Source organism: Neolamprologus multifasciatus, chromosome 23 (genome assembly GCF_963576455.1).
Source record: "Neolamprologus multifasciatus chromosome 23, fNeoMul1.2, whole genome shotgun sequence".
Lineage (NCBI taxonomy): Eukaryota > Metazoa > Chordata > Actinopteri > Cichliformes > Cichlidae > Neolamprologus > Neolamprologus multifasciatus.
This window is the reverse complement of record NC_140460.1, coordinates 36804235-36818806: the sequence shown is the minus strand read 5'-3', so window position 1 is coordinate 36818806 and position 14572 is coordinate 36804235. Positions and strand designations below refer to the sequence as shown.

General features: G+C 42.2%; 1 protein-coding gene across 2 annotated transcripts in view; it reads right to left on the bottom strand.

The window, feature by feature from the left end:
* The window catches only part of appa (amyloid beta (A4) precursor protein a), a 34353-nt gene that overhangs the window by 9921 nt on the left and 9860 nt on the right, over positions 1 to 14572 (bottom strand). The window contains exons 2-7 of one of the 2 annotated variants that reach the window (XM_085150672.1): positions 7373 to 7540; positions 5554 to 5683; positions 4851 to 4963; positions 4572 to 4762; positions 3938 to 4257; positions 3211 to 3378 (exon numbers count right to left, since the gene is read on the bottom strand). In XM_085150672.1, the coding sequence (XP_085006798.1) occupies positions 3211 to 3378; positions 3938 to 4257; positions 4572 to 4762; positions 4851 to 4963; positions 5554 to 5683; positions 7373 to 7540 (1090 nt within the window). The remainder of the gene's footprint in view (positions 1 to 3210; positions 3379 to 3937; positions 4258 to 4571; positions 4763 to 4850; positions 4964 to 5553; positions 5684 to 7372; positions 7541 to 14572) is intronic. The other variant, XM_085150673.1, reaches the window with a different exon arrangement.

Here is a 14572-nt window from a genome sequence, read left to right as displayed (position 1 = left end):
GCTTTCTAGAAGAGAAACAAAACCCCTCTCATTTATATAACTTCACTCAGAGCGTGATGGAGCTCTCCTGCCAAACCACAGATGCTGGAATTTATCCTGTGGGCTCAGAGGCGCGCACTAAATTGTGATAGTCTTACCAACAAGAAAATAAATTGGATCAGTTATTGCGTGAAACCTGGATTTAATCAGTGGAAAGTTGATTATCTCTCACAAACGCGCCATCGAGAGCGGTTGTTGGTTTGTGTGAGAATCTGAGTGCACGAGACAGTGTGATTGCGTGAAGGTCGCGCATCATGTGAAATTGGTTACGTCTGAGGAGAGCGCATGACTGCGCAAGACACACACACATATACACACGAGAGAAAAGACAACAGGGAGATGTTATTCAGTCTGACCCTGAGCAGAGCGTTTTCTTAGCCTCTGGTCTCGCAAATCCTTTAAAAGCCTCGTTCACCCAAATTACAAAAAGCATTTTTCTCTCCTGCCTTTAAAACAGACTAGTCCATTCAGCGAGAGTATAGCCAAGGTTATTTTTTATTACAGCTACAGATCTCCACTAAATGCATCACATACAAGCAAACGTGCCGCTCTGAACAGACCACAGCTTGGGAGTGAAGTCATTTGTCACATACCCTTGTACTTATCCAGCTGTATTTGTAAGAGCTTTGGAGCATCATAGTGATGTAATGTTGTGAAGGTTTGCACTTTTTGACCAGCTTTTAGATTTTCTAAGACCTGTTTTAAGAATTAAATCTTGGTTTTAAGGCTGAATTTTAAATTAGAGGTGAGGGTTTGTTATGATGACCAAATGTCAGGATTAGAGGCTTGGGGACTTCCTGTAAAGCAGTTCCCCATTGATTCAGTTTAAATCATCATTTTAATGTATTTGTGTGTGAATGCAGGATGAAATGTCCCTTTAATGTTCCTTGATGTTATTTAGGGTGGCGATCCAGTAATTCCCTCTTTAGATATAATCCATGTCTGCAGTGATTCTTCAGCATTCTTTGTTTTTTTTGCAGTAATCATAACAATGTGATCTTTTCCCTTTAATTAGTCTTTGTTTGCTCCACTTTATTGGTGTGGCCTTTTCCTGCGCTGTAAAGGCTACAGCGGTGTATAAATTAATAATAATAATGTTAATAATGGCATCGATTTACTGCTCATTATAAACTCAACAGCTAAGTCCTGATTTCTATCCTTGTTTTCCTTGCTAACTGATCTTATAGTTTGCACAAAAATATGAAGTGCTTTCCAAATAAAACCTCTTACAATAGCTAGTTTCCATTACCTGGACAAGTAATAAATCAATGCACTGCACCAAAGGGCTGATAAGAAGAAGAAGAAGAAAAAAAAAGGACGGGAAACTAACCAATTTCAATATGAGCTATTTCAAAAATGCCCACTCCTCACTACACAATAGGCTCTTTTGAAGACAGGACTATAAGCATTGTTACCCAAGCATTGTACCAAAGGACATGATGGATTGGAGCAAAGACGTGAGGAACATGCACGCTAGGATTTCTATGTCTCGCTAAAAACTGATCTGTCAGTGCAGTAGCGGTGGTGTAATTGTTTTCCTGCAGTCCCCTGCAGAGAACTCACGATGTCAGCCTCACCGAGTCTGCATGTGAATGAATTCATTAAGAAAACATCCAAGTGGAGAGCCTGTGTATGTGTGTGACTTCAGGGCAAAGGTTACAGTGCATCATTTTCTTACCTAAACCACGCTCAGCAGAGCAGAAATCCTGAACTCACACGCATAATCGATTATATTAGATCACAATATGGGGAGAAAGAGAGAATGCTGCAGGGCACACATGCACACAACCACCAGCACACATATTGAGCAAGGTCATTGAACCTTACACAGTGAAAAAGTGAAATCAATGTCACGCCGTCACACACACACAAACGCACACCTGTAAACAACAACAAGGGGGAAGTAATTTGGCAATCCCGGGCTGAGTTACCATTTGAAATCCAATCAGTTTGTGACTCAGCGATCGCGTCTAACCAAACACAGGGGCGCTGAAAAATACATAAATCAGAAAATAAATAATTTTCCTCCCCCAAGTTTCAAGTTTCCATTAAAAACCTCTGACGATTCAACGTATCATCAAGGTGGGAGCAAAATATAGAATTAATAATTGAGCAATCATCCCCATTTTCAGCGATACCACTGATGATCAATCATCACAATGTGGAGATGGGAGGCAGGTATGCTCTGTGAGCGTGTAATGTTGCATTGATGAGTTTTTCCCTTTACCTCTACCTGGGGAATGTGTCACATTCTGCAAAATTGCACAGGGGTAATTTGACATCTGATTTCGGTGAATTGACTGAATTAACTTGAACTTTTTTCCTCAGCGACGAGGACGAAATAATGTAAGCAAGCCCACACCACATCAGGGACGCGAGGGCGTAACAAGCAACGAAGTGAGGATTATTGCAAAATTAATTTGTGCCTGGATGATTTTATGCATCGTATTCATGCTGCAGTGTCATATATAAGATGATGGCCATGAAATAGCTGTAATTATAGAAATTATACTGGTTATCCTACAGGCTTCATAGGGGGAGAGCAGTGCAGCTCTTGCAATATAAAGCATGCCATTTAGTTTATGGAGCAAACTGTCCATGAAAATAAGCCCTGTGTATCTAACCGGTTACTGGAGCTTTTAGGCGTTGGCACCTCGCTCCAGCGCTGTCTGCTAAAATTTAAAAAAAAAAAAAAAAAAAGGCACGTCTAGCTCTTAACAGCTTTCAAAACAAAACTACGTTCAACCTGTTCCAAAGTTAAATGTATTGGAAAATAGAAATGCTTTAAAGCACAGGTGCACCCACACAAAACGCTCGGCGTGACACGCCAGAAGGACCCAACCTGCTCACTGACATCGGTGGGTGTGAAAGTAAAGGCAAGAGTGAGTGTGCAGGCAGTCAGGCAGGTGTTTTTAATAGAAGTGCGGGAGAGGTAGAGTCAGTTTTTGGTGCAAACATATTTATTTACCTGACGGACAAACACACACACACACACAGGGAGAGTGTGAGGAAACGGTTAGGCAGGAGAGGCACAGTGAGCAAGAAACTTCGGAAACTTGTTTTGCGGCTAGTAGACAGCTGGGATAGACCGGGTGAGTAAAAAAAGTGAGGAGTTGTGGACAAAACAACTGGCAATTGAGCCAGCGAGACGCTGCCTTAGGCTGGACTTACTGACGCTGCTGCAGACAGACAGGCAGTACGCCTCTGACTCAAAGTTATTCCTGTTGCCTCCGCAGCCGCCGTAGATAAACTGAACACAGCGGCCCTCCTCGCGGTCAAAGTACCAGCGGGGCAGCATCGCCCGGCATGGACCTGTCTCTGCACTGGCCCAGCACACATCTTGGAGGACACACACACACACGTGTACACACACTTATCAACCACAAATTCCCAGAAAACCTCTGTAGTTAATCATGCTGGAGTGTCATCGTTGATTGATGTCTTTGCAAAGAAAAAAAAAAGATTTAAATTTATGGACACACAAAAATAAATACAGCATCTGGGGAAAAAAAGTTAAGTTTTACGCATTATTGATGCTGCCTGGGTTTGAATCTTTAGACCAATTTAACGCTAATGTAGAAACATTGCTGTACAACCAATTCTGACTCTAGTGAAACGTGGCTAATGAAAGCTGTGAGATGACAAATGAACACGCTGAGAAAAATGACAGCAGGAAATTAATTGGTGAAGAACACGAGGTTCAATTGCGTTCAGCAAAGCATAAAAAAATTTGCAGGGTAATAAAAACAGAAAAATCAAAACATGTTTAGCTTGTTGTGCGATTGTTCCACATTAATCTAAATGCATAGAAGAAGTCACCTGACGGCTCTATTAAGCACGTTTCACATACTCCAGCCTTTTATTTACCAGACTAACAAAAACACTTGATGATCCTCACCCCTGACAACTTCCTCCACAGACTCGGTGGTGGTGGTGGTGGTTGTCGTCATGGCAACGTTGGTAGTCGGCTCACCGTCGATGAGCGAGTCGAGGATGTCGTCATCATTGTCATCGTCTTCCTCTTCGTCCTCGTCGTCCACCAGCTCCTCATCTTCCTCTCCATCTCCATCCTGGTCATTGTCCAGCACGTCCTCTTCTTCATCCTCTTCCTCTTCCTCCTCTTCCTCCGCCACCTCTTCCTCCTCGTCCTCATCCTCGTCTACCACAGATGGCTTTGTTTCCTCTTGCTGCTCCACTGGCTCTGGCTCACGCACCATACTGGGAGGAAAGGAGAGAAGAAAAAGGGGAAATGGTGAAGCAGGAGGGAGTCAAGAGACATATGGTGGAAAAAAAAAAGTGGGGTGGGGGAAAGGAGATAAAAAATGAAGGAGGAGGTAGATGAGAAGGATGAAAAGGCAGGCAGAAGAACGGAGACTATGAAATAACCATTTTGCAGCTTCCCTTCAAGAAGAGAAATTGTGCCCACGTGGCAAAGCTACAAATTAAATCGGTTTCGCCTCCGATCACCTGAACACTGACGCATCACTCTGCTCTTTGCTGCCTTGGCCTCATTTATTTGTGCGAGTGCGTACCTGTTGTCAGAGTAGTCGGTCTCCGCTCCGCCCCACCAGACATCAGAATCATCAGGATCCTGCTCAGCACTATCGGCGTCACGCTCCGCCTCAGCGGGGCAGCACACGAACTCCACTCCTCGGAAGCGGTCGATGCCGCACGGCAGCAGCATCCCATAGTCGTGGAGGTTCATGGTGCGGTCTCCGCAGGACTGAGACGAGACAAAACGGATCAGTACATGCTCATGTAAGTCATTAAAGGAGTCTATGGGTGTGTTGTGTGTGCAAGTGTGTACTCACCTCTTTGGCTACAGTGTGCCAGTGCAGGTGGCTCTCACACTGATCCATGCGCTCCTGGTGCAGGAACTTGCACTTATCAGGAACAAGCAGAGCATCGCTCACAAATTCTCCCACTGCAGCAAAAAACATACACACATTTAGATTGAACACATAATCAGAATCAACACTGATTCATCTCACAAAAAGCTCTTTTGAGTAAAATCAGAGCTTCATATAAACCGAGAGATTTTTGGCCTCTATAAGACAAGAGAGGACCAACATCAAACAAAAAGTGGGGAACTCTTCTGCCCATTAAAACCATTAAAGTAGGAGGTTCAAAGTTGGCCACTGCACCAGTCTTGTGAACAAAGACAGATCCTACATTTCTGAGTGTGTCTCAGAATTTCACAATCCGACTGCTGCCATGACCAGCCAATAGGAAAGCAGAACTGACGTTACGTGGAAAAATAAAAATCAAGATGATTTGTGGCAGCTGACTCCTGTCCTCATGTGTCTGGATCCCAATAATGTAGTCATCATTGCCATGCAATCTGCATGCATCAAACCTTATATCCTACCCAAGGAAAACTGTGAGGATTACAGTGAATTTGGGTTTAGAAGTAACTAACCACACCTATGAGCGCTGCTTTGGGATCGTGCTCACACACCATGTTGCTTGTGTTAAATAAATCTGGCAGATGGTGTGAAAACTCAGTGGACTCACCTAGGCAGCGGTAAGGCACCACGATGTGCATGTGACTGCGACACTGCTTGCGCCCCTTCTTGCACCAGTTCTGGATGCTGACTGGTTGATTGGCCTCCACCACGTTGGTAATCTGGAGTTCAGGGTAAACCTGCACACACAACATTAAGTCTTACAATGGGACACTATATCTACTGAGCAGGGACGTGTCACCTGCTTTCCTAACATTAGCTTGAATGACTGTTAATCATCAGCTTGTCACATTTTTGGCCACAGTGAGCTCAAACTGATGATGCTGAGCTCATCTTTAGTCATGCCTTCTTAGCCACATAGTTACAGCCATTAAGCGTTTGCTAATCTATTTTAAAGATTATCAATCCTTCCCTTTTTAATTGCTTTTAAAAGAAAGAAAGAAAAAAAAAAGAATCCACCACAACTTTCCTTTCAGAATAGTTTTGCTTTTTCTCCATCCCCCGAGATACAATCTTCACAGCTCTGCAGTGCTCCTCGATGCCGTTCCTGCTTACCAGGACTGCTGTGTTTACCTCTATATTCTCAGCCATGCGTGACATCTGCCTCTACGCAATATTCTGAGTTGGCATGTCATCCCTCTCCCTTCGTTCTTTTTCATGACACCTCCTCTTCTATTTTCTCTGCCTTCACGCCTCTCACAAAAGCGATGGGGAAAAAAATAGTCTTTCCATAACCTTCTTGGTTCCTTGTCACCGTAGCCAAGTCGTATTTTTTCCTCTGTTCAGCTTATAAGAGAAAGGTTCTCAATCTTTTCCCTTTTTTATCTTTAATATCAGCAGTTCAAACTGCATAAAAAGCTGGGATTTGGCAAGCATTTGTTTCTTATCACTAGATTTGTTATCAGTGTAAACAATGGGAGGGTGAATTTATTTTTCTTTGCTGTAATTTTCCCCCCCAGAGACTGCTCACCTCCTCTTATCAGGTGAATTGCTTTTATCGTAGATTATTTACACACTGATAAGTGAGACTGCTGTAATTATCCAGATGAAAAGCTCCTGTTTTGTGTTTGCAGAAAAGTCATAGTGAAATGTAACAGCCACAACAACAAAAAGAGTTCACCGTCTCACGTTAAACTTTTCGTTAGTTCACTTTCAAGCTGCCTAATTACAAGCCAAGTCACATGGACTTAAGCAGCTTGTTTACTGAGCAGAGTTTTGGCATCATGTCATCCTGCCAAACTGGGGATTTTGGTGACTAAAAACAAATCTGCTTGCCGACTGTGTAGCCCACTCGTGACAGACTTCTTCGTTCTCTATTTACTTCTCTATTACACTTCTACAGCATCAAACCAGTTAAACTTGTGGGATATTGATCAGGACAGTTAAGTAGCAGAGGTTTGTTCATCAGAAACTAACACCTAGACAAGGCAACAATGAGACAACCACTAAAACAGGAATGGTTTTACTGGTGCAGGCTACTAACATGTTCTCCCTCCTCATCTTTTCTGACTGTTTGTTCACTAGTTTTACATTTGGCTGGGGTCACTGTCACTACTGGTAGCATGAGGTGATATCTGGACCCTACAGAGGTTACACACGGTGCTCTCAGAGGGTCAGTCTAATGGTTAAAATCTACTAAAAACCGCCCACGTCACCACATCCCAAGTTATCATCTAGACTCATTCCCCACTCAAAACAAAATAACCACATAGCCGTTGAAGTTTTCCCCTCTATCACACTATCCTGACATTCAGTGTGTATCCCCCTGTCTTTAGGCCCTTTGGGCCTTTTTATTACAATTAAAACAATAAAGATTTATATCAGTTGATTAATAGGAAGCCTCCGCCCCACAAAAACACACACTTTACCTCCTGGCAGTATTGCAGGATGCCCTCCTTGGTACCGATGCAGCTCTTTGTGCCCGAGGGGTCCGGCTCCCACTTTCCACTCTGGACGTTGATGTGCATGTTGAGTTTACCACAAAACATGGCCACCTGGGGCTCTGCCAACAGGCCCATCGAAACATCTGTAGGCACCTGCAGGTGGGCGGGGCAGGGGTGAAGGGGGAAAACAGAGAGCGAGAGATTTAATGAGATATACAACTCGCGTAAAGCTCCTTGAGCACTCGCGCTGAAAAATGCGAGACGGATGCAATTAAATTTTATTACTCAGATAGAGGAGGGTCGGGAGAGGAGAGGAGATTAGCGTGTTAGATGAAAAGTAAGATGAGACGAGCTGGTTTAAGATGAGAAGTGGGAAATGAGGGGAAGATGAGGAACGCCGAAGATAAGATGTTCGTGAAGGGAGCGCTGGAGCAAGTTTTTTTTCTGGACCCCCGTCAGATTTCATCAAAAATGTAGGTTTATGGCCATAAAACCCTTAACAGTGCAATCAAACACTTATTGCTGCAGTATTGCTCACTGTTCAGAAAGATCCTGCTGAACAGAAACGATGAAAATAACAGATCTAAATAAGTGAAACAAAAGTGATGGACTTGGTGGTGGGAAAAATAAAAATCAATATCTTTACAAGAATAAATTACCTCAGACAACAGGCCTGGGGCAATCCAATACACCCTCTGTTGTCTATGATGCTCAGCCACATGCGCACATACACCCACTCAACTGCCCTGTGCTATACCCTATTCACGGGTATATCTCTGCTCATGTTTTTGCCTTTTTTCCAGGACAGTATAGTGTTTATATAACCCTCTGTTGATTTGTTTTTGGCTCATTTCTCTGGGAACAAGCTGGCTGCAGGCACGGGGAGTGTGTGTCCGTGCGCGTTCGTGTATGGAAGAGAGAAAGCCTGCCTTTGGCATGAATGTATTAATTTTTGTATTAATTTACGCTCCTGGGTGTGTGTCGATTCGTGCCTCCTCTTATGCGTGTGCCACTGCTGGCTTGCCTGCATAAGGAGGTTTTGTGCTGGAGCTCCCCTAGGAGAGGAGGTGCAGACAAACCTCTGAATGTCTGCATTGTACTGGCAAATGAGCTAGAACAAAATGGGAGGGAATACAGGAGGGTGGGGAAGGAGACAGAGAGAGAGGAGAGAGGGGGCTGTTGCCATTGTGTGCTCCCCTAATCTTGTTAATGGTTTTGAAGGGACTGGCAGGCAAACAAATGTTGTTTTGTGAGATGGATAGCATATTTTTCCCCCCTCCAGACTTGATTCTCTCCAAGCTGCCAGGGGCATAAAGTCCTCTTCCAATATGAGAATGGCTGGTGGGGGCCATCAATTTGGATTCAATTTAAAGCCGAAAACTCAAACCTTTGGATCAATTTAGCGAGTGAGTATCTGGTTTATCGGCACAGAGACGAACTATATCAGCTTTCATTATGTCCCATTTACACACATATTGTATTTACACACTTGGCAGGAGGAGAAGATGGCAGCACTCTCTGGACCCGTTACTTCATTTTCTATTCTCACCTGATGGTGCTCAGAAAAGCCAAGCAAAGCGGAAAAGAAAGCTTGCCAGGTACATAAAAATCAACCTGTAAGCTGTAATGCTGTGAAGGTGGGAAATGAACATCTGAAACATATCGAGCTGAAATGTATTCAATTGGCTCTTTTAAAAAAGCAAAACAAAAAAATTGTACCGTTAAAAGAAAACTGTTATATACATAGGTGCTAGCAGTAGTAAATCCATCTGTCAAATAGTATAAACGGAGTATTTTGCTTTACACTAATCAGATTCATATGAAGGCGATCACATATCTTGGTAGTTCTCAATTATAGACTTGAAACCATTAAAGGGCCATTCAAAGAGTGCATTCATTGCGAAAAACTAATTAGATTTTACCCCTATTTATCTGCAGCCCTTTTATTTTAGTAAATGCAATTACTGTGAAAACAAAAAGCAGGATTAAGTAGAAATTAATAATCTTGATCAAAAATGATGAAGCATTTCTGCAAGATCGCACTTACACATTGTAATTAATGACAAACAATCTTAAATTCTGAGTGTTTATAAGTTACTATTTGCTGCTTACAAACAGAGGTGAGATGAGGCTAACCAATGTATTTTATCATTAGCATCCTGTTCTTGTCAACTGTTTTAACACATAAAAAATAGAAAAATACAAGGGCATGCAAAGAGAGCAACTCCACCCGAGGTGCAAGGGCTTTGCTAAAATTTTATGGCTTTCAAATAGGCGTCTATTGGACCGCAAGTCTTTTTGAAACCACAACTATCGCCATCTGGTGGCCTTCAGACAGAATGCAGCTTTAATGCACTTCTAGATTGGCTTAATCCATGTTTTTTACTGTCTACGGTCCAAATATGGCATCTTATGGCTGTCAAATGCACTGAAGCTTTAGCATTTTAGACCAATGGGCTAATGTCCAATGTCGTTTGTTTTGAGGCATTTAACTTAACAGTAACATCATTTTATCATCACAATGAAAAAGAAACCAAATTAATAAAAACAGTGTAATAATGTGTTTGAAATGAAACCACAGCGCACGCACGCACGCACACACACACACACGATTCGGGTTACACTGACATGGGTCAAATATGCACACCTTTAAAAGTTCACATCCCCCACTCATCAACATAAGTGGCACCATGTAGTAGCGCCAAAGTCAGTAAATCCCCATCTCCACACACGGAGTAGGGTGTAAAGTCCCCCATTAGCCGCAGCCCTCCTCAGCTCCCACAAATGACGCTTAACACTGGTGGCCATTGGTCTTGACACTAAGCCATCTGCACCACCCAGGGTTATTTAAGGGTCTGCTGCTCGATTCCCACACTGCCATCTGTGAGCCATCAGACACAGATCACAGTCCGCCCTGTTCACTAATAGTAAAATCCCAGGGCAAAGTAAGAATGGAAACTTTTCTTTAAAAAGTAGTTCATATACACTATCTTTTAATTAGAACTCTCTGGGTGCCCAATTCAATTTTGACCGTATCTCTCCACCCTCTGGCCTTACTCTACCGCGTACTGGAAAAGGAAAAAAAAACCCTAACTTCCTCTCTGCTTTGGGGCATAGGTAGGGAAATTACTGCTGACTGCTTGCTGGCATTTAAATTCTGTGTGTAGAACTGTTTTGGTTGGCAAATCGTACCCCAGCTAATCATGCTCTCTTCCTTCTCATTCGCCGCTGCTATATCTCGACCGCTCCGTCTTCTGTTGATGGAGGAGGAAGGAAAGTGGGTTGTCGGCCAAGGCTTCGCAGCGAGCTTATAAATCAGAATCACTGGATGATCGAGAGAGAAGCAAGTGCGAGAAAGAACAATAGCCACAATACCGAGAGACAGGGAGAAATGGGAGGGCAGATGAATTGGACAATAAGCCTTCAGGCTCGAGCAGGTCAGGCTCTTAGTAAAACTGAAAGGATGCGAGAATGAAGGGCCAGAAACAGATGATAAGATGTGAAGCTTTGGTGTCAGGAAAAGCTTAGAAGATGAAAAGAAGTTTGTAGTCGATTACATCAGTTCTTTAGAAAGAACCACTGAATTTCTCATGCTGAATCTTCTAGGAGCTACATAAATAATGACTTGCACACATTTTCCAGTTTACAAATCCTCTCTAAATGAAAGATGGGCTGAATAAAAAAAGGCCATTCTTTTTTATTTTGTTGTTGTCTTCTGGTTTCAGAGACAACCTTGTGAGCTAGAATCTACACCGAGCAGGCAACAGATGGACTCAATAAAAGGCAGTCACAATAAAATGGTGACACACGTCAGCAACAAAGTGTTGCACATTATACGAGGAGACACCAGGCTTCCCTCATCTCCTTCATTTGCTCTGTCTTTATCCCATCACGGCTCCGGTTCAGTCCTTCCAGTCTGCCAGCCGGTCAGACTGGCACAGAGGGGAGGGAGCAGTAATCTGGGCACTGAGGATTAGAACGCCAGCACGGCCAGGAGAAATATCCCCCTTTGGTCTCAATCTGGCATGATAGCCATTACGGCAAGAACAGGGAATAAGCTAGGGGAAAGGAGGGTGATGCTATATGAGATTGACCCTGTGAAGATAGTTCAATTAAAGTCAGCAGAAAATCCAGTCACATACTGCTTGGTATGCTATTTCTCCCTGAAAAGTGATGCAACTAAAGCAGTGATCCATCGAAAAAAAAAGAAGCAGCTTTCAGCTTCAGGCTTTTATTAATCAGATTAACTGATGAAAGGAGCCTATTGTATGATCAAGATGAGAGCAAGAAATTTGAGAGCTCCAGTTTAAGAGGTCAAACAAATACCAGAAAAAAGAAGATGAAATCTTCTCATGTGCCTTTTCTCAGCAAAAAACTGCAAAATTACTGCAACTGAGTAGAGAAAATATAAAGCTGAGCTACCGGGCGCGGTCGCAGTAACATTAAGTTGTGTGTAGTCTTTTGTTCAGGTTGTTACAGCTCGTTATCGAGCCCTAAAAAGCACATCACCATGATAATCTAAGTATAAAAAGGACATTGTTAACCCTCCATTAAAAAGAAATGCACAAAAAAAACAAGCTAAAAAAAATCCAATAATGTAATGCAATAACATACAAGTTTATATTAGTTTTGCAATTAAAGTGAGATTATTTCCTGCTGCAATTTTCTAGAGTGGTGTGCTACCCCATGGAGGGTTCTGATGAGAGTGACAAGATCAGCGCGGCGCTTCACCTGAACCGGCCCACGTTTCTGTCACGCTATGATGTAAAAATCACAGATGGATGCATTTCTATCACATCTGACAAATCTTAGACTCATGCAACGTGATCTTTGCTTCATCATCATCGTCGTCCTCATCGTGTGACTGTCAAATGTTCTGCTTTAAGGGATAATTGATTTGGTTGTGGTCTTTTTTTTGGTTCACCCACTTTTGATTTACTTAGATAACTTAAAATTGTTATTGTTTGGCTTTTTTCAGTATTTTATTTGTTCCTGAGTAAATCGGTTTGGCTGAGATGAAAGTTATAGTTTTTATACAGCTGAATAAACGTCAAGCAGACAGCTGATTATCAGAAGTGTGAGATGCTCGCGAATATACTCCGGTGTCCCGTTATATTTTAGATAGCAAGGAGCAGACGGCTGCATTTATTAACCCTGTAAATTTAATTTAAATTCAATAAACTATCATCTTGTCTTTATTTTTAGTTAGCACATACCTTAAACACTTAAAGCTGTAAGCTAATGATAGTTATATAAGAGCAGATGCTGCTGGTGCAATAAGCTGTACGTTTAACGTTCAATGGATGCATGATCTGATTAGTCGACTAATCGCAAAAATAATCGGTGACTAGTCGACTATCAAAACAATCATTTGTGGTAGCCCTATTGTCGGGTTTCAAAAATGGCAGTTTTGCTTTTCCACAACGAGATGCTCACATGACTCATCAAGTGACGCCACTGATCAGCCAATCGGTGGTATGCAGTCCGACAACGTCACAGTTTAGTACCTGATCAGATTGCTTGGAACCCCGGCCGAGCAGGTACTATTTTAGTATCTGGTACCAGGTACTGAGACCTAATGGAAAACCCTCAAAACCGTGCCAAGTTGATCTGAGTAGGTACTAATGGAAAGGGGGCTTAAATGCACAATATGTTAAACCATGAAGCAGCCGTTATCAGTTTTATTCCTCATTATCATCTTGGCTCCTCATCACGTGTCTCAAACAGTCAGAGATTACATTCTGCTCTTTACTCCAGTGAATATACCTTTCCAGATGTCAGTGATACTTTAAAAGCTTTTTGAATCATTTCTTATCTAATTGTTGTATCCTTGTAAAAAAAAAAAAAATGCTGTAAATATCTGCATCATAACCCTGTCTTATTCCAGCATTTTCCTTCCTCATTCTGTCTGAAATGATCAATATATGATGATTTATTGTAACATAAAATAATATATAGTTGGATGGTGAGTGTAAAACAGCTGAATTTTAAAAAGATCCAGTGTTAAACTTTATTTGAAAATAACGCTACTTCCCTACAAAAGGCACAGTTTTTAAATTATGTTATAGACATCTGGGTAAAAGCCCCTGGTTATTTATTGGATTTTTATTCATTAAAGCATAACAGACATTTTTAATTAACAGGGAAATGCTGACATCTGTAAAATAGGAAAACACACACTTATGCTTTATTGGTAAATAAAGGTAATATATAAGTGTATTCACTTCCCAATGGGCTAATCAGTCTTTTTTTTTTTAACATAAAAAAAAATAAAATAGAAAATGGTAATAAGGCTATTCTAAAACACCATTCAGTCTTAAAAATGTCCCAAAATCTTGTTTTGTTTTTAAATCTCCTTTAAAAAAAAATTCTTTTTGAAATAATTAGTTCAACCTTGAAAAAACAAATTCGGTGTAAACTCTACTATCTGCTCCTCGACTCTCAGAGGACCAAAAATGCCCAGCGATCTATACCACTGCACGCCACTCCACACATGGGAGTCATAAAGACATAACTCTTCTTCCGCTTTATGGTAAACTGCCTAACCGTTCCCGTCTCAGAGCCGCCTGTGACTGCTGCATTCACTGATGTGATTGTCTGCATTAATAGCAGAGAAAAGCAGGGACAAGTTTATTACCCCTTTGGTGTCAGAGAAAGAAATATTACATCACATGTATACGAAATGCAAATAAATCCATTTTCTCACGCACGCACAGAGAAGCACAGAAATAGTTTAATGTATTCCAGCGCACCGAAAGACGCACACAAACGCAATCTTTGAAGTGTCCCCCATGGGCACTGGTCCTGAAGCGCTATTAATTGTGCAGTCTTATCTGTGTGGCCCAGGCCTACCACGGGGAGTTGGGTGAAGGTGGTGGGGCTGGTGGAAGGAGGAGGGGGGGGAATAAGAGGGAGGGTGTCTTAGATCAGCTCTCCCTCCAGGGGGAGACTCCCTGGAGTGCACAATGTGTTGCAGGAGCCACACACACACACACACACACACACACACACACTCTGGGACGCATCTTTTACAGGCATCTTTGGTTCTATATGTCCAGGCTAGCAGCAAACAAAACAAGGCATTATTGTCCAAGCTGGTACATAATGTTCCACAGACAAATGATAACGTCAGCTGAGTGGTGAGTGTTTAGAAATGCCTAACAATTACTTAGATACACACGAGAA